Consider the following 24813-nt stretch of genomic DNA (forward strand, 5'->3'; position numbering starts at 1 on the left):
AATACTACAACGCAACCACAGCAACTATTTCTTGCTATAAAGTCAGAAACATTGGTAAGCCCACTGGGGCATCCTGCCTCGGTGTTTAAGATCTATTGGTAGAGATAATACTTTGGTAATGCTGCTTTGGGTCTTTAGGGTGGGTTTCTTTCTCGTCCTTTTCCTCCTCCTCAGCTGGGTTTCTCCTGCTCTTCTCTAACTCAAACCATTAGTGCCACTATCTTGAAAGACGTGACACAGCAGTCTTTCTAGTTTGAGTTTCTAAAGCCACAGAAACCACCTGTGAGAATCCTGAGAGAAGAGAAAGACAGAGACAGAGAGAGAGAGAGAGAGAGAGAGAGAGAGAGAGAGAGAGAGAGAGCACACAAAGCCCTTCTCTTTGCCTCCTATGGCAATAAAGGCAGGAAAGGGAGCAGGGCTCTGGGCAAAGGCAGTGGAAAACAGACAAGAGTCCAGACACAATGGTGAGGCCCAGAGAGTCTACAGCTGGCTTCTAGCACCCAAACGGACATGTGGTGGACAGCTCGGAAAGTATCAAGGCATGCAGAGATCTACACAACCCCCACACAGCATGGAACCTACAAATGGCTCCCATGCCCTCAGATACAGGAGGGCAGGTGGCCTGAAGTCTCAGCTCAAGGAGCACAAACTAAAGAGCAAACCCCTCAAGGGCTGAGGGGACTGAAAGGCAAGACAAGGTTATACTTTCAAGGCCAACTGTAGGCACCCCACATGTCAAGACCTTCAACCCTCAGGTCTATGACCAACCCTAGGGATGAGCAGATTATAGTTCAACTTTCCCGGGGCAAACGGGACAAAACCTATTGTACATTGAAAAAAAAGTAATTTTATATATCAATATAGTTCTTTATTTTGCCAATGTGGACTGTGCAGAATTCACACTGAATCCACTCAGCCTTGTGCATTTTGCAGAGGAGGAAAGGGAGCCTCTAGGACCTTCCTGCAGCAAGCTAACGAGGCTCGTTTCGGATCTGAACCCAGGTTCCTCATCTCCATGCTGTCTACCACTGCTCTACTGAGTTACATGGTTAGTAGTACACTGCATGCTGAGGGCAGTTCTTTTTCTTTCTTTTTTTTTTTTTACTAAATACAAAATTCAAAGGAAATCTCAAGCTTTCATGAATTGGCTACAGTTACTACAGAGGATAGCAGCAGCCTCAAAGATCACTCCATGCATACACAGCCATCTCTCTCTCACACACAGCCATCTCTCTCAGGCGCACACACACTGCCATCTCTCTCTCAGGCACACACACACTTCCATCTCTCTCTCTCACACGCACACTGCCCCCCCCTCAGGTACACACACACTGCCATCTCTCTCTCACACACATACACTGCCATCACACAACACACACACACACACACACGCACACACTCTGCCATCTCTCTCATACATACACAACCATCTCTCTCATACACACACTGCCATCTCATTCGACAACAGTATATGAAAGTACAATTCACTGAGAAACACTTCATTGGGAAAGGTATTACGAACTCATTAGTATTTGTAACAGTTTGATTTGGTTGTCAGCTTAGCAGGATCTAGAATCACCTAGCAGACAAGCCTCTGAGCATACCTATGAGAAATGATCTTGGCAAGGGTTAGCCTTTTGGCAGGTCTGTGGGGGGTTTTATATCGATAATATATTGATAGGTTGGAAGACCTGCCTACTGTGGTTGGCACCATTCCCTACACTGGGATCTAGGATTGTATAAAAAGGAGAAAGATGCACAAGCAGTCATCTCTCTCTCTATTTCATAGGTAACTATACAATCCTAGATCCCAGAGTAGGGAATGGTGCCAACCACAGTAGGCAGGATGTGACCATCTGCTTCAAGTTCCCATGCCTTTGACTCTGCTGTCATGAACTGTGAGCTGAAAGAAATCTTCAATTTCTTGTGTCAGGGTATTTTATCATAGCAACAGAAAAAGAAACAGTATTTTTAAGTGAGTAAGTATTTAACAACAATACTGAAAACGGAAAGAAGATATGGTCTTAAATAATGATTTAATGATCTGAAATCCTTGAGCTGAGACCCCTGTCCCTAGAACAAGTTCTAAGTACTGCAAACCAAGTACATACATAAAACCACCATTTTAAGGACTGCTGACCTGCAAACTGAAAGAAGACTAACTCTCTGCATTCCTAAGCACCCTGGCCTTGCCACTGGGGAGTCTGGATAGGCCAGGGCATTAGACTGTTTGTCCAGCACATGCTCCTCACTGGGCCCTAAACATGGCCTAATATGGCAAGTACTGCATAAAATTGGAGAGCCCAGCCAGGCAGACTGGACACTTGAAATGCAAGGCAGGATACTCTACTAAAGAACACAGAACTCCTGTGAGTCCTGCCTTTTCATGGAATAATGTAATGTCTAAATAATTTATAAATACTATATTTATGTCTAAAAATGAGTTGGAAGGGTAGAACACCATGCATTTAATGACTGTGAGAAAAAAAGGTAGTACCAACTGGGAAGCTGGGAAATGCACACAATGTACAATTTTGAAAGCTTGGCAGTAACTCTTGTTTCATCCAAATGCTCACACAAACATCCCCAAAGATGATGAGCTGTACAGAGCTTGTGTGCACGCTCTGCTTCCTTCGCTTTCAGGATACTCCGACTTGGCTCTAGTCCAGCAGGAACAACGAAGTGCAATAAAAATTTCAAGCAAAGAACAGCTGATCACATGGCCTGTAAGACATGCTGCTGAGTCAGCGCAAAGGAAACGCTCTGGAAAACTCCAAAAGGGAGTAAACACAGAAAACCCCGGGAGAGGTGCACGTGCCAAGCAGAACCTCAGCCTGTACCTACAACAGAGTCAGGGAACGAAGAGAGAAAAGTCCAGCAGAGAGTGAGGCTGCCGCAGGGCCCCAGCAGGACAGGGACAGAAGGGAACAGCAAGGAGAGGGCTGGCTGAGGTGTGGAGCAGGGGAAGGAGGGAATGCCTCCTGGGAGCTGGGGCCCAAGTCCATGCTGTCTGGCATGGCTGGAAAAACAAGCAAAGAGGAAGCAGACAAAGAGGGGATGACTGGAGGGAGGAGGCCTCTGGGTGACTGGAACAGACAAACACAAGTTCTGCCCCAGAAACACAATTTTAGTATAAGGATCAGAATTAAGTCCCAAGGAAAAAATAAAATAGCAAGAAAACCAAGACCATGAAAACGGATGGGCAGAAAGATACCGAGTTTGACTTTCGTTATTAAACCAACGGATCAGAAACTTGAAAACAACTAGTAACGAATCGGATCTTACAGAATAAGCAAGCAGAATTAAATTGAACCAAAAAGAACTTCTAAAACTAGAAACACAACCCCTGACGCCATGCACACAAATTCACACTGACACCACAGTGGACTGCAGAACACAGAAGATGGGGTCTCAAGAACAGGGAGAGAGACTCAGGGCACATAAAACCAACTGTAGCCAGTGGCTTCTCAGCAGGGACCCTGGAAGCTGAGGACTGGGGAGGCGCTGAGCAGTCCAGAACTCACCTCACCTGGAAAGCCACCCTGATGGGCAGGGGACATATACCCAAGTCATCAACAACGCGTTGTGGAGAGTAGTCCTGGTGTTGCTTGTATTTTGATGCTAATTCCGCTTTCCCAGGAGGGGTTGCGGGCAAGGAGTGAATCGCAGGAGACTTCTTATGAACCTTCTCCCCACCTTAACTTGTTTTGATTTTTTTTTTTTTTCCGAGACAGGGTTTCTCTGTGTAGCCCTGGCTGTCCTGGAACTCACTTTGTAGACCAGGCTGGCCTTGAACTCAGAAATCCACCTGCCTCTGCCTCCTGAGTGCTGGAATTAAAGGTGTGTGCCACCGGAACTTGTAAAATAAAGGCTAGAGCTGGTGATTGGGCAGTGGAAGGGAAGGTGGAGCTAAAAGTTTGAGGGAGAAGGAGGAGAGGGGAGAGAGAGGAGGAGGAGGAGAAGGAAGGAAGATGGAGGACGGAAGATGGAGGAAGAAGAAGATGATCCAGATTCCGTGTGGCTTTAAATAGCCACAGGTAGCTATGAATATAAGGGATGGATAATTACAGGACAATTTGTCTTATCTAGGTGGGCAATTTATGTCATTATCAATCGGCTCTGAAATTATTGTGTGGGCAGCTTGTGAATTGAGAATTTATTGATATATAAATCTGACTGATTAATGATAAGCTTCTAGAGTTTTGATTTACTGGGTTAAGGGGATTTGTGACTACTAGCAGCATGGGGTAGATGGCCGAGACGGTACAAGCAGTTCTGAGTCAGGTGAGCCGGAGCTAAACATCTAATATCTATTTTATTTTATACTAAGTAATAACTGACTGTACTGGGAAAATTACTGCAGTTTTGCATCTTTGGGCTATTTTTAAATTCAGAAAAGGAGTATGATATTGACTGATTTCAGACTTTAATTTAGAGACACTAATAGACTAACATTCTTCACTGGGGAGCTGTGGGTGGGGACAGAGGGGCATGTAACGCAAACCTCCCCCAAACTTAGCGACTAGGAGAGGCAAGTATAACCCCCAACCTCCCCCACTCCACCCCCCCCCTCCTGAGAGCTGACTGACCTTCACCTGGCCTATAAAATGGTAGGCAGGAATTGGTAAATTACAGCAAACATAATCAAGAGTAAATAAAAATCCCTAGTCTCAAAGACAGCTTGGATGGAAAGCTACAATTCAATCAATATTTACCAAAGAAAGCCAATGAAGCCAGATTAACAGTGGAAGAAGACATAGGGGATTTTGTTGTTTTGGTTTTGGTTTTGGTTTGGTTTTGATTTTTTTGAGACAGGGTTCCTTGTGTAGCCTTTGTTGTCCTAAACTAGCCCTGTAGTCTAGGCTAGCCTCAAACTCACAGAGATCTGCCTGCCTTTGTCTCCCAAGTGCTGAACTAGGGGCATGGGCTGACACCACCTGGTTAGAAGAAATAGTTTACAGAAAAAAAAACCTTGCATCACTAGTAATAGAGGCTACTTCATGAAGATGAAAAAGTTTAATTCACCTGAAAGATACTATTAACGTAGAGAAACTGTTTGAGCCCACCCTTTTATTCTTTGGTTTTATATCTTAAGTTAATCTTTTATAATTTGGGGGAATATTTCACACATGGCATGCTGTATTTATAATATTTTCATCTGCCCCCTTCCTTCTACAACCCAGACACTCTCACCGGCTCAACCTCATCCTCTGGTCATCACTGTTCCTGATGTGAGCCCAGACACCCACGCGTACACACACACACACACACACACACAGAAGCACACACACACTCAGAGGCACCACACACCCACATACAACAGAGAGACTCACACACACTTACAGACACCCACACATTCCCATACAACACACAGAGACATACACACACAGACACCCACACATTCACAACACATAGAGAGACTCACACACAGACACACAGACACACACACACATATACACACCTCAGTGCATTTACTGTTGCTCATATATACATGTGTTTAGAGCTGACCACTTGAGCCTGGATAACCAGCCCGGCAAGGGTCTTGTCCCTAGAGAGTCCTGGATTCTCCCTCCCTAAGCAGCCATGGAATGCCAGAGCTCTTTACTGCGGGTGGGGCAGGATGAGATTTCCATCCCCATTGGTATGTTGACTGGTGAGGTCATTATTCAGGTTTTGTTTAGGCAACCACATTGTTGAGATGTCATGGGTAAGTCTAGAAGACACGAAATCACAGCAGGCTCCCAGTCCTCTGCAACTACAGACAATTAGTCAGAAAGGATGTAGATGCATACAGCATACTTAACAAGGTCAGCCTAACAGCCGGTCACTGACTTGTCCATCCAGAGAACTGCCACGCCCTTTCTGCACAGAGAGAACACACTACTGAAACTGCTTCTAAGCATAAGCTTAGGCTTGACAAATTTTTACCCACAGTACTGGTTGTCAATCAGATTTTCCGGTCAAAGCTATCTAATTAGAAATCAATCAATTAGAATCAAGAGAAAGATAACAGGAAAATCTTCAGCGTTTAGAAGCCATGCACAACGCTGACAGCCCACAGGCTAACAAGAACTTTTGGAGTCTCGGAGTGTGGTGCTGCTTCCAGCTACTTTAACACACTAAGAAACAATTTTTCGTATAACCATAAGTAGATCAGTTATATTTCAAAGCATTGCTAATACCTAAACTAGGTATAATGTTTGCATTGTGCATGCATACTCTACAAAACGGTTGTTAACTTACAGTTGGAGGTGCACTGCTCTATGAAAGCTATAGTGTGTAGGTCACTACACATTATACTGCATGTATACTGCATGGTGTTCAGTAGAACATCACCGTGTTCTTCCAAACTGTTGCTGGGGATACAAAGGTAAGCAAACACAAAACTCCAGCCACCAGGGACCCACAGCATCCTCAGGGAGGCAGCCACCAGTCATGGAAGCACACATAATTGGCAGTTGGGAAGGATGTCAGGGCTCTCTGTAAGCAGGGGATGGCATGAGAGGCTTCTGGGAGGTGCTGCTCTGGGCTAAGACCTCACAGGCACAGCAATTCAAGAAGAAGGAACAGCAACGCATGCCTACAGGGCTTGCTTCAAAGGGTCTCAGTACAGAGCCAAGATTGGCCTTGAACTTGGATCTCCCTGACTCTACTTTCCCTAGAACTAGGATTCCAAGTGGACATCACTAAACTGTGTTGAAAGCTACCAAGTTTTAAGTCGTTAAAGTTAAGCTATTATTTGATTTCAGGTGATAAAGGCGAGAGATAGCAAAAACCATCTTTGCAAAGCTTTGTTTGCTTTCCAATCTCTTCAGCCTTTGTTAAAATTTTCATGTTGCTATTGTTATAGGATTTTTCTTTCACTACACACAGAGATATTTAAGTCATATAAAATACTGTTACACAGAAGTGATTGGGAAGCACCCTATATTCTGTTTTTAAAATTGTAAAAACCAGCTAGCACATGCCTTTAACTGCAGCACTGAGGAAGCACAGGCCCGTAGTTATCTGGGTGCTAACAGTCAACTTGGTTTACAGAACAAGTGCCAGGCCCGCGAGAACTACATAGTGAGACCCTGCCTCAAAAAACAAAACCATTCCACCCTCCAAAAAAAGACTAGGAAAAAAGTCTTAACTTGTGTGTGTGCCCTAACGAATGCACACACTCAAGTGTGCATATATCTGTGTGTGTTCACATGTGTGTGGAGCCAGGAGGCCAGAGGTCACAAGGGTCACCCTTCTTGCTGCCGATCATATTTTCAGTGAACCAGGCACTGGCTGACTCAAGGTGAGGTCAGGTTGGCTGACCAGTGGGGCCTGATAAGGGCCTTCCCAGGGCCATAACTAAGGAGTGCACACTCGGCTTGCTTTCTTTCTTTCTAACCTTGATTCTGGAACTCAGGTTCCCATGCGTGTACACTTTACATCTGAGTTCCATCTCCTCAGCTCTTAACTTTAATTCTTTTTTTTTTTTTTTTTTTTGGTTTTTTGAGACAGGGTTTCTCTGTGTAGCTCTGTCTGTCCTGGCACTCACTTTGTAGACCAGGCTGGCCTCGAACTCAGAAATCCGCCTGCCTCTGCCTCCCGAGTGCTGGGATTAAAGGCGTGCGCCACCATGCCCGGCTTAACTTTAATTCTTAAGAAGCTTCATTCAGATAGGGGTTTCTATTATTAAAATGAAGGAGTGTTTGTTTAGAAGAGATTGCAAAGTTGCTTCTGACCTGTCCTCGTGAATCTAGTCCAGTATGGACCCTCACTTCCTGCCCAGATTTCTAATGTTCCGCATAACACACACGTATAACGTCAGATAGTATACATGGAAGGGGGGGCTGGAAGGGAGGGGTTAGCACCCCACCATCTTTATTACTGCTATAAAGTGACCATGTAATAGCAAAGGATCCTCCATATCAATTAGCAAATGTTAATCCTGGTTTGGAACTTACAGCTAACCATATAGAGATAGATCAACTGCCATGAATTATTTTATGGTGATTTTTATATATACAAACAATTCTCAAGCAGATAAAACTCGTTTACTCAAATTCACTTCAGGATTACGTCAGAGAATAATCTTAAGAAACATCTAACACAGGTTAAGACTGAAACACTCTTAAGGCCTGTAACCCTGTTTGCTAAATAAGACATGACTGGACTCTAAGCTGTGTGCGAACTTAAGCAGAGCTCAGCAGTCTACTGAGGAAAGATTAGAAACGAAATCCAGATGATCCCTTTAAAGCATATAGCTACTGAGGAATTGTCTTTAGCAACGAAGAACTGCCCAATTAAAGCTCTACACAATTTTTTTTCTATTATGACTCTACCAAAAGCTCTTAAAAGTCATGAGAATTCAGGGCTAGCGAGATGGCCCAGTGGTTAAGGAGCACGGCTGCTCTTCCAGAGGAACAGGATCTGGTTCCCAGAATCCACATGACTACTAACGACGGTCAGTTGACTCCAGTTCCAGGGAATCCAGATCCCTCTTCTCGGAACAAAACACCCATACACATAAAATAAATATTTTTCAAAATAATCATGTGACTTCAGAGATAAGTGTATATTCAAGAAAATATTGTAAGAACGTCTTAGACGAAAACTGTATTCTCCCATAAGTGCTAAGGCAATCCCAACCCTACCAGCTGTCCAGGTGATCATTCATTTCCCAACACTTAGCTCTTATAGCAAAAGCCTGGGCACCACTTGGGCTTAAACGCCATTGAGTCCATCATCATTCCTTGCCAAGTACACCTGACCACCTACAGGGTTCACGGAAGGAAGAACTCCAACTCTTCAGCTGTGGGGAAGGTAAGAGGTGTGTCTTTCAGGGACCAACTCAAAAATGAGCTTTGCTTCGACACACAACCGGAGAAAACCGCAGAGGAGTTCCCTTTAATGAGGCTTTCCCAACCAGCTCCTTTCTTCAGAGGGCAGTGGTTTGTCCTCTGGTCCACCTGGGGATGCGGCCTCTTGGAACTGTGATTACAAACTAGGGAAGGGCACCAACAGCCAGGAGAGCTGGAATTTGCCTTCAGAAGCAGATAACAAAGAAGGAAGTGCTCACACAGGTAGTGAGGCTTGTGTGCAGAGGGGTCACGGGCACCTCAACATCAGTCCAAGGACAGATGTGCACTTTCACTGCAAACATAAGGCTTCGCCGCTATCAAATAAAACTTTTTCCTCTGCTTGGATATATGCATTACTTGCTAAGCTGAAGTAGGCATGCATGCCTCAGATCAGGACAAATATTACAGAATAGGGTCTATGTCACAAATCACTGTCAATGTTGCAAGATAACTCTGTAATTGGATTTTCAATTTCTGAAACGTCTAGGCAACAAACCTCAAAAATCCTCTGCTTAAATTAGGTTTCATCTCCAACAAAGTTTGTCACAATATAAGTATATTGAAAGGTAGGTAGCTGTCTCATATCTAGTAAAACCAAGCCACAACTGCTCAGATACACTACTAACAAGGCAATTACTTCAACAGTAGCAATAGGTTTCTGAAGAAGCTTCATTCACATACCAACGCTACACCTAGACAGAGTCAGGACAGATAAAATGGATTTAGCTGGGCCCCAACTTCAACAGGCTAAATGAAATCGGGCACTTCTGACCTTCCAAATTCCTTAACACTTTCCTATACCTTCTATAAACACCCATCTTAAAAAAAAAAAAAAGTTTTCATCAAACCAGAAGTAGCTTAGATGTGTCAAAAATAAATATAGAAAAGGCACGCTGTTTGTAAAGGTGACATAATCAAAGCTCCAAGTACCAGTCGGTTTGCTACCCGCACATCGCAGGTCTATCAAAGGTTCACCTATGGTGCTTCCCACCCCAGGTCCTCACTTCCAAGGCTTAGGCTTTTCCCGGTGGCTATTTCATTCCCAAGTGACTACTGAAACCGCACAAGAAAAAGGAACCGGAGAAACTAAATTTTTTTGTTGTTGTTTTGTTTTTGCAGACTCAGATAGCAAAAACGGACTGCTAATTTCACAAACAAAAATAAGCAAACCAAGATTCCTGGCCATTTACCAAGCAGGAACCAAAGTTCCACTAAGCAGTTGGGGCCTGGGCCTTTTATGTTTTCTTTCTTTCTTTCTTTTTCCTTTTTCTTTTTTTTTTTCTGCCGGCAAACACGTAATCTAAAAGCACAGTCATTTCCCTCTTGATACTTTATTCGCTCTGAAAACCTCCCATTCAAACCGAAAAAGCTCCCATCAAAACCAAAAGGAAAAAATGAGAGCCTGGAAGGCAGTGGGCGCGGAGGGAGCGTGACTCCCGGAGGCTGCAGCGTCCTCCCCGCCCGGCTCAGCTCCGCTCGGCTCGGCCCCCTCGCGCGCCGGGCTGCCGTACGGAGGAAGGAGGCAGGCGACAGGCTCAGTGCGGAGCGGCAGCGTCCGAGTGGCCCGCGCGCGGCTCCCGGGCTACGGGAACTCCGCGTGCCGGGGCGCCCGTCTCCGCTCAGGTGCAAACTTTGCGGAGCCGCCGCCGCCCAGGGGGAGCGGACCCCAGCGCTCGGCGTGACCCCGCTCTGGTGCCCGAGGTCGCGGGGTGAGGGGTGGGGGGAGCTCGCGAGCGACGCGCCGGGGCGCTTCGGCCTCGCCACGGCGCCGCGGAGCCGAACGGCCGGTCCGGCCTGCGCCGCGCGCCCCTCACCTTGGTAGCCATGGCGGGCGGTTCCCCGGCCCCGGCGGGCCGGCTGGTCTCCCGCGCTGCGGAGCTTCGGCCCTAAGCAGGCGGGGAGGTCGGCTCCGTCTGCGGTTCGGTGGCTGCGGCCCGGCGCGGCGGCTCCGCCTCAGCCCTGCTCTCGGCGCTCCGGCCCCCGCGGCTCGGCGACTCCCGCCGCCGCCCGCGCCTGCAGTTCCTGAAAGTCCCGGCTGCGCGGCCCCCGCCCCCGCCGGCCAAGCCTCCCATGGACCGCGGCGTGCGCGGCGGAAGCGCGCCTGGGGCCTCGGCCGCAGCCCGGCCTCCTCGCCCGCCCCGGCCTCCGCCCCGACCCCGCCGCCCGCGGCTCGGAGCGCAGGGCCCTGGCTGGAGCGGCGGCTGCGGGGTCGGACGGGCGTCGGGGTCGCGGCCTGGTCCGCCGCCGCCGAGCCGTTCGCTGGGCGCGGTGCCGAGGGGGGCTGTGCCTCAGGCCCGGCTCTCTGCGAGCGGGAGAACGGTGATCCCCGGGAACTGACGGGAGCCACCCGCCTGGGATCCCGGGCCCACGGCGGGGCTTGCTGAGGGATCGGGGTGCTTGGGGGTGACTACTGCGAGCGCCACACGGACAAGCCAGCCCAGGGCGAGCAATGGCTTCCTGCTTCTAGGCTGGGAGATCCTGCCTCCTGCATGGGATTTCTCCGAGGCTGTGATCTGGCCTGGGCTTCTGGGCCTGGACGCTTGGGGACTCCACCTGAGATGACCCAATTCTGCCCTTTGGATTGTTTAAAAATGCCTCAAGAAGTTTGAGGGCGCAACAAGTTTCCTTAAGTTAAAAGAGAAGCTCGAATTATAACATCTTTGATTGAGAGTAGTTTGTCTGTAGTTGGATCTGTATGGGTTTTATTAATAAACGAATGGAAACGAATTGATCGATGAGACTTTCACAAAAGATGAGACTGGAAGATTTACCGTAATCGGTGCAATAGTTTAATGCAGTTGTTTATAATAAGGATGCATCTTCTAGACAAATAAAATCGACTCTCTTATCCCAGGAAGTTGATATTTAATTTTACTGTCAAATTTGTAGCTTCTAGGACTGGGGGTGGTAGAAAGAATGACACATATGTGTTTGCACCCCAGCACTGGGGAAAAAAATGTTTTTTTTTACTGACCAGAGAATTTGCAAGTTACAGCCAAAAATAGTGTTTAAGTGGTAATTCAGAGTTTTCTGTGGATGTTTGTGTGTATCAATGCTAGTCAGGCATGGAAATATTCTTGTGTCTGTGTGTGTGTCACTGCTAGTTAGTGTCATGTCTACTTGACAAAGGCTAGAGTCATGTTAGAAGTAGGGGACCTCATCTGGGGGAAAACAAAAACAAAAAACACCAGGTTGGCTTTCAGACATGCCTGTGGTGTATTTTCTTGATTATTAAAGATGTGTGAAGGCCCAGCTATGTCGCGCAGCCCACATCTGTGCTGGTGGCCCTGGTTGCTGTAAGAAAGCAGGCTAAACAAGCCCTGGGGGACAAATCAGCAAGCAGCTGCCCTCCATGGCCTCTGCATCAGTTCCTGCCTTCAGGTTCCTGCCCTGAGTTTCTGCCCTGATTTCTTTCCATGATGGAGTCTGATACAGGAGCCTAAGCAAAATAAACTCTTTCCTCACCAAGTTGCTTATCATAGGATTTTACCACCACACTAGGAACCCTAACACACACAAGTTATGAGTGTGAACATGCATACAGCACATGTGTGAAGTCAGAGGACAACTTATAGGAGTCTATTCTCTTCTCCCACCACATAGGTCCTGGGGGTCAAGCTGAGACAGTGGCTGCCAGCATCCTTATCAGCTGAGCCATCTGGGCAGTCCAGGCTGTTGTCTTTCTCCTGACAGGAACAGGAAAGGCATTGAGATCCTCCTTTCTGTATTCTAGACAGGAAGCCCATATCCTATTTAACCCTTTGAAAAAGTTATTATTTATTTACAATGATAAATCATGTCTCAAATAACTGACTTGGTAATATCAAAATTGAAAGTAACCCTAGCCTTAGGACCAACAGCTTCTAAGGACAAATTCTCCATTCAGACTGGGACACGTCAGCAAAGATATTTATCAAAGCATTTTAAGCCCCAAAAGAAAACATCCATGTACTTGTTAAGAGGATTGTCCCAGTAAGGCATAATTATATGAATTTATGTTCTAGGAGGCTTATATAATGCTAATACAATGGATCCTTTCTCTTCACACATTCCCATCCCCACATTCAGCCAGTTTCAGATTGAAAATATCTGAAAAGAAAAAAATGCCTCTGTACTGATTGTAAATTATTTTCTAAACAACAAAATAACAGCTATTTATCTACCTACAGTTTGCACTACAAATGGTTCAAAAGATGGGAGGCTGCATAAAACTTCTATGGGTACATTATGCCCGTTTTTGTGAATGGAATTGAACATTTTCAGAGTTTATAACTACAGGGAGTCTGGGACCCATCACCCATGGATATCAAGAGCAAACAGTATTTTAAGAGTATTGCCAAACACGGAAGAAAATACTGAGTGTAGTACAATCCACATGTGTGAAAAGTAGAGAAATGGTGTACAAGTGCAAAAAAGTCTAGAAAGTTTAACCAGATCATACTGGCCGTGCTTAAAAAGTATTTTAAAGCATAAATTTATATTAAAATTTAATTTTATGTGTATGAATGCCAAAAGAGAGCATTGGATCTCCTGGCCCTGATGCTCTAGATAGTTGTGAGCTATCATCTGTATGAATCAAACCTGAATCCCCTGGCAGGGCAGCAAGTGTCCTTAGCCACCAACATTTCCCCAGCCCTGTTTAAAGTTCATGTTTTAATAAGCAAATCACTCACGTCCTAACTTGATAAACAAGTAAAAGCTTGTTTTAAAAATGTTTCCCTAATAAGTAAAGCCACCCATGTTTTCACTAGGCAAAGTGAATTGCTATGAGCATGGGGACACAACGTTCTCTTTGCGATGTGACTATACCTGCCTGTAGGTTCAGATAGGAAGTGTCTCCCCAAGGCGCAGGTTAACCTTAAAGGGTTGACCTCCTGTTGTGGAATAGGTGGCTGAGCGATCATGAGAATGCTGAGACAAACTAACGAATGGATTAATCTAGTGATGGATTCATAATCTAATGACATTATAAAGTAGAAATTTCTACAAGTGGGGCGGAGCTGAAAGAAGCAGGTCACTGAGGCATGTTCTTGAAGCTTATGCTTGTTCTTTGTTTTGTTTTAAATAAAAGCTCATGATTGTGTTGTCTTTGTGACAAAATCAGCTTAGAACTGGGCCTCTTAGCCCTTTCTCTTCTTACTGCCTCCCAGTCCTTAATGCTCACATCCCTGAAGAGCCAGTGCTCTCTCAGATCTGCAGCTGGGCTCAGCATATTCAAGTCTCCCAGTCTGTTTATAGTTTGTCTCCTGTGGGAATAGGCTTAGTCTGCCTACCAGAGCCATGCTGTTTCCTGTCATAACAGGACTTTCCCTCAGCATACAAAAATCCTTACCTTTCTTGTACTATGTTACTTTGTGGGGCCAGTGCTTGCTATAGTCTTGCAGAAAGTAAGGTGGGTCTTAGGATCAGCTCAAGATAAGATAAAGTATCTTACAGCTTCCTGGCACCAGGAGTGAGCCCCTATGCTCCATTATGCCTGTCAGGTTGATAAGGAACTGACCTTAGACTGAAACCACCATTTAAAATAAAGCCCTGCCCACAATTATTTCAGGTATCGGTAACTGTTACAAGATGATAGAACACTGCTTGAGTGATTATATGATTCTATTATGTGTGCCTGATTTCACTTTTTTGACTTACCTATGAAAATTTGATGGATAGGATGGGGATTCCTTGAAAAAATTTTAAGGATAGAACTACGGGATGGCCCAATAGTCTCATTTCTGTGCATGTTTGAAGAGGAAGTTATAGTCACATCTCAAAGAGAAATTTGTGTTCCTATGTTCATAGCAATTCACACTTTGAAAAGACATGGACCTACCCCAATATTCATCAGTAAATGATCCTTAAGAAAATGTTTTGTCACTTGTGATAATACAGATGTGGTGGTTTGAATGGGAATGGCTCCCGTAGACTCACGTGTTCAGGGAGGGGTGTAGTGTGTAGTTCCTACTACCCCGATTTAAGCTCCAGGCAGACCATGCTACCAGCCCTGCCCAGGTTCCCTTGGGGCCACGGATGAAAGACACACACAGTAGCTTATTTTTTTATATGCTTTAGCTCAATGGCTGGGCTCTTGAAAGTGATCTTCAGCTATGGTGCCCTTCTTTTCACTCCCAGATCAACACCTCAAACTCTTCCCTCAGCTTAATTATGTTTCTAATCTCCAACCTGCTACACCAGGCCCAGTCAGGGAAGTGGCCAATGGCCACTCCACCCTAGATCACGCATGGCTGGTGGCTCTTTCTCCCCCTGAAACATGGCACATGTCTTCTCTTCTCCTTCGTCTGCTAGCCCGCCTGGGGGAAATCTTGAAATCCCACCTATTCTGCCCAGCTCATTGGCCCCTAGCATCTTTATTTATTGATCAAGAATCAATCGGGAACAGGACATTCAGTGATCACAGGCTGATACCCATCAAAGCATCAGAACCACCACCACCACCACCCCCCCCACCCCCCCACCCACCCCCCCCCGTACAGAGAAGCACGATTAGGAGGTGTAGCTCTGGTGGAGGAAGTATGTCACTCTGGGGATGGGCTTTAAGGTCTCCTATGCTCAAGCTATCCCTGGTGTAGCATACAGTCTCCTGTGTGGATCAAGATGTAGAACTTAGCTCCTTCTTTAGTTCCATGTCTGCTGCCTGCTGCCATGCTTCCTGCCATTATAATGGACTGAATCCTTGAAACTGTAAGCCAGCCCAATTAAATGTTATCCTTTATAAGCATTGCCTCAGTCACAGTGTCTCTTCACAGCAATGAAACCCTAAGATAATGGATGAAATGGAGACATTATGCTAAGTGAATTAAGCCAGAACAAGTAATGTATAATCTCACTTTTTTTTTTTTTTTTTTTTGTAGAATCCAGAAGGCAAGTGAAGATCACCAGGATCCTTGAGTGGTGAGGATGGATAAAAATCTTTTAAGCACATAAACGCACAGAAACTCACAATTTGACATTTCCTTGCATCATCAAATTTCCTGCAGGATAAATACATTCTGGAGACAGAATCCTCAGCAGTGATGCTTTGAATGAGAATCGCTCCCGGAGGCTCATATGCATAGTGGGTTAGCCTGATGTTGCTTGTATTCTAATGTGAATATTTGTTTCTCAAGAATTGGTTGCCCTGCAGGTAGATTTCTGAGTGTGAGGCCAACCTGGTCTACAAAATGAGTTCCAGGACAGCCAGGGCTATACAGAGAAACCCTGTCTCGAGAAACCAAAAAAAAAAAAAGAATTGGTTGCCCTGGAGACAAGAGAGTCTGCACATAGACCCAAGTGACACTATATGACCTTGCTCTTAAGTTAATTCTGATTGACGAATAAAGATGCTAGCGGACAATAGTTGGGCAGAAGACACAAAGGGAGGTTTTATGGTTCCTGAGCCTGGGGGCGAGAGTGTGTATGTGTGTCAGTTTTGTCTACCAGCCCCATGTTCCCAGAAATAAGACTCAGACTCAAATTATATTTACAAATACCTGGCCATATAGCTAGGCTCTACTCTGACTAGATCATAAGTAAAGATATCCATTTATTTCAGCCTGCATTTGTCATGTAGCTGGTTACCTATGCTCAGGTGTCATGTGTCTATATGTCCATCTCATCTGTTTCCTGGCTTCCCTCCTTGCTTCCTCGCTCTCAGAATTCTTTCTCTTCATGGTGTCTCATCTCTCTCTCTCTCTCTCTCTCTCTCTCTCTCTCTCTCTCTCTCTCTCTCTCTCTGCCTAAGCCATGGGCTTTTGAATTGGCAGATGAGGAATTCATACAATACTCATATGTTTGAATGTTTGGTCCTCAGCTGGTGCACCTGTTTGGGAAGGATTAGGAAGTGTGGCCTTGTTGGGGACATGTCTCACTGAGAATGGGCTTTCAGGTTTCAAAAGTCTACACCAGGTCCAGTCTGTCTGTCTGTCTGTTTGTCTCTCTCTCTCTCCTTCTCCTCCTCCTCCTCTCCCCCCCTCTCTTTTTCTGTATGTGTGTGTTGTGTGTGTATGTGTGCACATGCTCACATGTGTCTGCCTGCCTGCCTGCCTGTCTGTCTGACTGTCCATCTCCTCCTGACCCCCTTCCTGCTGCCCTCAGATCAGGATGTAAAGCTCTCAGCTACTACTCCAGTGCCATGCCTGTCTGCTTCCTGCCATGATGATCACAGACCGACCTTCTGACGTAAGCAAAGCTCCCCCACTTAAATGCTCTATTTTATGAGTACCACCTTGGTCGTGATGACTCTTCATGGCTATGGTAACTCAACTGAGGTATCAGCACAGGATCCACATCTATAGTGAAGGAAGGCTATGTCAGTTCTTAAAAAAAAAGATTTAAGTTTCACACAATGTACTTCTGTGTAATGTAGCACTCTCTCCACAGTGGACCACCCACTCCTGAACATACCTACGCTGAGCTGCTCTCCAGGGTCATATCAATTACAATTCCTTGGGGGAAATCTTTTCCTGTCTTAGTAAAAGTCAAGTTTCATTAATATAGTTCTTATATTAATGATTTTCTTGTCTCTGACAACATCCCAGTTCATAATTTAATGTGACCACATGGCTTTCTCTTCCCACATGAATTGTAATACAAATATCTGATATTCAGAATATCTGATATGTGACCCCCAAAGGAGTCGAGACCCACAGCATGAGAACCACCATCCTAGATGGTGAGTTAAGGGAAGAGGTTCTGTGCCCTGCCTCTAGCCACCGAACCCCTGACCCCTAGCACTTGTAGGGACAATTCAGATTCAGACCATGACAAACTGACGTTTTCTTTCATTGGGCCCAGCTTCCCAGAATACCGGTGTCTTATTCCAAACTATAAAGCCAACCCATGCATACTGAGGGAGGGGTACTCATTATGAGCTGAGCAAAGTCTGTCTCCTGGTCCCCCTTTGGCCACCCATTCGCACCTCTTTTTCCCTGCCTTTCTCTGAGTGTGAGATCTCTTTGCTGGTGCCCCTTCCTGAGCCTGCTCCAGAACCCTGGGCGTTGAGCCAGACATGGCAAATGGAAGCATCTCGTCGGCAGAGCCATCAGTGGGGGACACAGTAGGCTGTACTTGCTGCAAGCTCCTGCTCCCTACAGGATGCCACTTTGTAAAAGAAGAGCTAGAGCAGCAGAGCCTCTCTGTTTACTTTGTTTCCTTTTAACCATGCAGAAGGAAAGAGAGATCAGGCTTCAACCACAGTCGCCTTGCCTCTCCAGCACTGTATCTCCTTGACAGACAGGACCAGGCTGGTGTTCTTGAGTGTGCAACCTAGACAGCTAGCTGTAGGGGGTCCTGTGCTTAGATGAGATTTGTGCACATCTAAGACACCTACTTCACCTCAGTTTCCTGAACTGTAAAATGAAATAAAAATGGTACCTACCTCAGGTTGTTGCATGGATTGCAGAACGTAATTTTAGTTTAATGAGAATGGCCCTATAGGCTCATATGTTTAAATACTTGGTTCTCCTTTGGTAGAACTGTTTGGGAAGGATTAGGAGGTGTGGCCTTTATGGAGGAGGTGTGGACTTGTTGGAGGAGGTGGACTTTGACGTTTCAAAGACTCATGCTATGCCCTAGTCTCCCTCCCTCCCTCCCTCCAACTTGTGGATCGAGATGTAAGCACTCAGTGGGTTCCAGCCACCATGCCTTTATTCTGCCATCATAGACTCTAATGCTCTGAAACTGTAAGCCCCAAATTAAATACTTTCTTTGTTAAGTTGCCTTATTCATGTTGTTTTATCACCATAATAGGAAAGTAATCAAGATAGCAGTCCAATAAGAGTTGCCATATCTGTATATATCAAATGGTATATATTAGTTATAATAAATCTTTTTTCCCTCTCTGGTCAAAATTAGTCTGTGCGTTCATTGTAGTAACTCAAAGTCCAACTAAGTGCAGCTCAATTGATGTGAAATGAACAAGGGGCCACCACATTCTGAGGGCCACCGTGATAGGAAGGGTGGGGTACTGCTGATGTGGAGGACAGCCTAGATCCTGCACATGGAAGGAGAGGTGTCGGTCCACTTCTTCCCACCTTGTGCCATGAGTTTGCTAAGGTCATCTCATTGTGATCTGAATGAGATGGCCCCTAGGCATGGCATTTGAATGCTTGGTAGTCAGTTCATGGTTGCTTTGGGTAGGTTTAAAAAATTTGACCTTGTTGAAGAAGTATGCCCTTCAGCTGTGGGTGGTTTAAGGCTTCAAAGCTCTGTACCATTCTAATTTCTTGATTCTCTTTCGTGCCTGTAGTTCAAGAAGTGAGCCCTCAGCCCTCAAACTCTCAGCTTCTAGTTCTAGCTACCATGTATGCCACCTGCCACCAAACTGCCCCCCCCCCCCACTGTGGCTCCTAACCCTCTGGAACCACAAGCCCAAGAAATATCCCCTTCTAAGTGGCCTTGGTCATGGTGCTTTGTTATAAAAGAACAGTCACTAAGAGATTTGGTGACCCTGAAAATAAACAGGGACTGTTCCTCATTAAGGAGTCACCTGGTACCCTGGTGCGGTTACAGGTGTTGGAGATATAAAAGCCTGTGGCTCTCTTTGAACTTGTCTGCAGAGTGAAGAAGGGAGGATAAACCACAAAAATGTTCCTAGTACTTTCAGAGAGCACTGGAGAAAAAAGAGTGGCCAGTGTTATGAGTGCAGGTGAGCAGAGAGCTTAGTCTCCTGTAAGGTTTCCCCGGGGTCTTAGGCTAGCTGACAGTGGTGGATACATGTACAGCTTTTTGCTTTGTCTTGATGGAGTGAGGCTGGCTGTTTTTCACCTTTGCCGCACTCTGAGTCTCTCTCCCTTCCCCACCCTGCTCATCCTGATATCTGAGAAACACAGGGTCATGAATAGTAATGGGCCAGAATGTCCATCCAGGATTGTTAGCATTTGAACGGGCCTGGAAGGGTCCATAGAAGCAGCTGGAGCAACATGACAACTCTCAGGCTGCATACATGGTGGGCAGAGAGCTGGCTCACAATGAAAACTAGGGCAGAAACTGTTTGTTCCTGGGTCTGCTCTGCACTAAATGCTTTGTTGGGTTTGGAATTTGATTAGGGAAGCAGCGCTAAGACTGGCTTACAGGACCCATGTTGTATCCTGGGATCCGACTTCAATTGGACCATCGGCGATAGACTAGAACGAGCCCTCAGATCTATTTCCAGTGTAGAGTAGAAGACATGTAGTTTAGCTGCCCCACAGTGTGAATTACATTCCTTGTCCCAGAGAGCTCTGTTCTTCAGACCACTGATCAGAAAGAACTGCCTGTCACCCACTGCTGAGTGCTGAACCCGGAGCAGACGTCCAGGCCCCGCACTCGACAGCTTGAAACTTATCTCTACCCCTCAATGCCTATGTGAGCCTGTATTCCTTCATTTTGACTTCTTTGTACTCAAATGTCTGGGGAGAATATGTGGACACTAGTAGCTTTGATACTGGTGAATCTGGCTCATTAGGTACATTTTATTTCATTTTATGCACTATTATGTACAGTCTTTGAGAGACAGCAGTATGTAAAGAATTATGGTAGAGTCGGCGAAATCATCAACTGTGTATTTTGTGTGTTCTTAGTGCTTAAACTATGACAAGGTAAAGAAGCCACCCATTGTGACAGCTTGGAGACAGCTGACTGGCTCTTTGTGCTTGCTAGACCAGTGTCTTCTGTTCTCCCTACAGACACAATTGATCTGTTATGTAGACAAGAGCCATGGGGGCAGGGTGGGGGTGCGGTGGGAGCAGGGAGCCACCTGCATTGCCTAGAACCTGTGGTTAGAAAAGTAAAGAGGACAGAAGCCATAAAAGCAGAACCGGCTGGGAGGAATTGGTCAAACTGCATGCACACTTCCCATCTCAGACTCCATTACAGCTGTCCCCAGCACTAACCAGCAGCCAGACTTTGACCGCCAAGGCCAACCCAAGCTCTATCTTGTTTTGACAAATGTAATTGTTTAAGGGGAGATAAAGGACCTGTTCGCTTCCTTGTATAAAGCCAGCCTGGTGCTTCTTTAATAGACTAAGGTGATCCTGAAGGGGGGCTGTGTACTTTTGTGCATGGTTAGCTCCTTGGGGACTCAGACACTCTCAAGATCCCATGTGCGGAGCCTGAGGGACCTAATGGGGCAAGCTTTGTTCCTGGTAGACACAGGTGGAGTTTTGGGAGCTGGAGTAAACTGAAAATTGGAGGCCCTTATTCAAAAATATTAGGGATGGTGAGATAGCAGTGTGGCACATTAAATCGAACACTTGGCCTCTATCCCTCGACAGTATAGGGCTTACTCCTGTAGCACCAGCTGGCCAGAGCTCACTGTTGCCTATGATTGGCTGAATCAGGATATGTTAAGAAAGGGGACATTTAAAGCTGTATCTTGAAAAACAGGGTTGTTTGTTTGTTTGTTTGTGAAGGAATGGCTTGGGCAAGACTCAACTTTGAAATAAACAAGTAGGTAATAGCTCCTGGTGTCAGGAAAACCAGGTTTCCTGGGACAGAGGCTGCTGTGTAACACTCAGGCTAAAAAGACAGGTAGAGGGCAGCTCCTGTGCTTTGGAAGGCAAATCTGACAGGGGTACAGAGGTCAAGCTGGCTGCCCACTCTGGTGAGGAGACTGTTTAAAAGGCTCTTCTGTGTTTGGTGACATCTGCTCACAGAAGGGTTTTGATAGCTCTACCCTGAAATGGCTCCTCACAAAATACTTGAGATGACCAATACAGTCCATAGGCAGCTATTGGTGTGTCCTGAACTGACGTCCTAGGTCCAGCAAACTAAACCGAAGTTCATACTGAAGTCCTGCACGGCTGAGCCAGAGCTGCTTTATCTGACCTTCCAAGAAGACAAAAGCAAACTCAATAAAGGGGATTCAGCCAGCCTGATAAGGGAGTCTCCACCTATCTAACAAATTCTAACACAGGAAGTGACCTTAAAATGACCAATCAACCTTTTGTTCTGTTTCCCCCTTCCTCTGCCCTTTTCTGTCTTTAAACTCACCCCCCCACACACACACACACAAATACACACACCTCAGCTTGTCAGAATATTCAGTTTATATTTATAAAATGAGAAGTTGCCTAGGATTGCAAATAAACACCAGGAAAGACGTTCAGGTCACATTGGTTGTAATCTTCTCTTTTGACAGCATCTGCTGACCACGAAGGGACTTGAAAGATGTGGCAGCCGATTCCCGATTCCCGAGTCCTCCTGAACACCCCAGGAGAGGCTCTGTCGTCCCCTGTTGATGTGCCCTGTCTTCCTGGCAGAGGGCCCTCCTCCTCCCACCAGCCTCTGCTTAGCATTGAGAACCAGATCTCTTTCTGGCTTTCAAAGCCAGGATTAGTTTGTGTGGTGAGAGAACATAGAGCTTTTCAGAGTCTTTGGGGTTGGGGGATGGGGTGCGGGGGGAGGGGAGGAGGGGAGGGCACACTGCAGGGCTACCAACTGGCAGCAGCTATGCTAGGGCTAGCAGCAGGTATCACATGAAACCTCAGCTGTCTCACTGGGTCTGACCTTAGAAGCGAAGGGCAATCACTGGAGGGGGTTTAGACCAGAGAGGTTTTAGAATTTCGCCAGTGCTCTTCCACCCCGGATTCTTTGTTCCTTTCCCTCGCACACATGCGCATCACATCGATAGGATCCCTAACAACAGCTGTGTTGATATTGAAGTTCCCATGCGGTTGTTTTTGTGCTCGGTGAGGCGAACTCATTTTCAGTTTCTTAACCGGGGTTAGTCAGTTGTCACTAAGTGTGTAGGCTGTCTTTTCCCCTCTGATCTGCAATGTGAACAACGGCACTACCTGTGTGGGTGTGCTGTTGGCTTCTTTAGTGTATTTTTTAAAACTTTTTTTAATTAGGTATTTTCTTCATTTACATTTCAAATGCTATCCCAAAAGTCCCCCATACCCACTACTCTACCCACCCACTCCCACTTCTTGGCCCTGGCATTCCCCTGTACTGAGGCATATAAAGTTTGCAAGACCAAGGGGCCTCTCTTCCCAATGATGGCCGACTAGGCCATCTTTTGATACCTATGCAGCTAGAGACATGAGCTCCGGGGGTACTGGTTAGTTCATATTGCTGTTCCACCTACAGGGTTGCAGACCCCTTTAGCTCCTTGGGTACTTTCTCTAGCTCCTCCATTGGGGGCCCTGTGTTCCATCCAATAGCTGACTGTGAGCATCCACTTCTGTGTTTGCTAGGCCCTGGCATAGTCTCACAAGAGACAGCTATATCTGGGTCCTTTCAGCAAAATCTTGCTTGTGTATGCAATGGTGTCAGTGTTTGGAGGCTGATTATGGGATGGATGGATCCCCGGGTATGGCAGTCTCTAGATGGTCCATCCTTTTGTCTCAGCTCCAAACTTTGTCTCTGTAACTCCTTCCATGGGTGTTTTGTTCCCAATTCTAAGAAGGGGCAAAGTGTCCACACGTTGGTCTTCGTTCTTCTTGAGTTTCATGTGTTTTGCAAGTTGTATCTTGGGTATCCTAAGTTTCTCTTTAGGGTGTTTTTACTATGTGCCAATGTCCTGTTGTTGTCGTTACTGTTATTCATATGTCTTTTTATCTATTGTAACGAGTACATTTCAGTGGTTTAACAAATGACATTTTTTATTAACGTTGGGGAGGGCTGTGTTTAACACACTCACTCAGGAATCCTGGCTGTCCCCATTAGTGACTTCAGTATTCTAAAGGTCTTTAGTGATCATCAGCATCTGGTGACATATTGGAGGAAAATACTTACTTTGGTGGCATCCAAGCACTTGGTGTTGTTCAAACATAAACAATGCATTAAGAAATGCAGTGTAATTGGATGCCCAGAGAAAAAGGGAAACGAGCCTCGTCAATACATAGCTCTCCTGGTCTCACAAAAGGACCTAAATACAGTAAGGTGTGTCAGAGCTGACCACGATGCTCATCTTACAATTTCCCCCAGTCTTACACCTCTTTTTCTATTTTCTCTCTCATTTATTTTAATGTTTTTAGAGAGCCCATTAGATTTTGTGGTAGGAAGCCTTCAAAATAGCCCTCCAGTGATTCCTATCAACAATGTTCATTACCCTAAGTGTCTCAAGCACAGGCTATCTGTAACTCCACAGCCCTCCTACAGAACAGAAGATGACCAAATTCAGACCATACAGAAGCAGACTTTAACCCCAGCACTCAGAAGACAGAGACAGGCAAGCAGATCTCTGTGACTTCAGGGATATATATACATATATGTTATATATATACATATATGATATATATATGTTATATATGTGTATGTTATATACCTATTTTTTCATATATATTTTTGCATGTGCATATATCTAGGAGTCAAAGATATAAAAGTCCATGGGGTTGGGTGGAGAGCTTGATGCCTTAACCAAGATGTCTCTGCTTAATCCTTCACCTCTCCTCTTCTCTCCTCTCCTTTCCTTCCCTCCCCTCTCCTCCTCTTCTCTCCCCTCCCCTCCCCATACACCCCAGCCCTGTAAGTCTTATGTTTCAGCCTCCAAGGTACTGGAATCACAGCTGTGGATCACTGTGGCGTGCCCTCTCATCTTGAATACTTTTCAAAGGGCACACTTTCCACCTTACAGATTAGGGTAAAAGTTCTGTATACACCCCTGACAAAGATCTCATCATATTTTAAGGCTTTGGCTTTTAAACTTAGGTGTATAATTCACTCTGAGCTAATAACATTTATGTGGTTTGAGGTAAAGAGTGGGGTTCGGCATTTTGCTGTATGGATCACTGTGCCACGTTTACTGAAAAGGACCGCCTTTCACCCAGCGATTTTGAGAACTGAGCACAGAGCTATGAGGTTTATTGCTAGACTCTAGTTTCTGCCGCTGATCTGTTGACTCAAAAGCACAATTTTATTGAACATTTATGGATAATGTAAAGATATCCTGATAAAGTCAAGGACCTAAGCCTGGGGATTTCTTTAAGGAAAACTGTTGAGTTGAAATTTCAATTTCCTTAGTGGATATAGGCTTATTCACATTTTCTTTGAGTTAGTTTTGGCA

General features: G+C 45.7%; 1 protein-coding gene and 1 long non-coding RNA gene across 2 annotated transcripts in view; one reads left to right on the forward strand and one right to left on the reverse strand.

The window, feature by feature from the left end:
• Positions 1-11332, reverse strand: part of Snx9 (sorting nexin 9) — a 78915-nt gene extending 67583 nt beyond the window's left edge. The window contains exon 1 of the mRNA XM_021149409.3: positions 10655-11332. Coding sequence (XP_021005068.1) covers positions 10655-10666 — 12 coding nt within the window. The 5' untranslated portion in view covers positions 10667-11332. The remainder of the gene's footprint in view (positions 1-10654) is intronic.
• On the forward strand, positions 10336-16451 carry LOC147000564 (uncharacterized). Its single transcript, XR_015046001.1, has 3 exons — positions 10336-10463; positions 13010-13060; positions 15701-16451. It is a non-coding gene; the product is annotated as an uncharacterized LOC147000564 (long non-coding RNA).
• The last annotated feature ends 8362 nt before the right edge of the window (positions 16452-24813 follow it).

This window comes from Mus caroli, unplaced genomic scaffold, assembly GCF_978045245.1.
Source record: "Mus caroli unplaced genomic scaffold, Mus_caroli_1 scaffold_18, whole genome shotgun sequence".
Classification (NCBI taxonomy): Eukaryota; Metazoa; Chordata; class Mammalia; order Rodentia; family Muridae; genus Mus; species Mus caroli.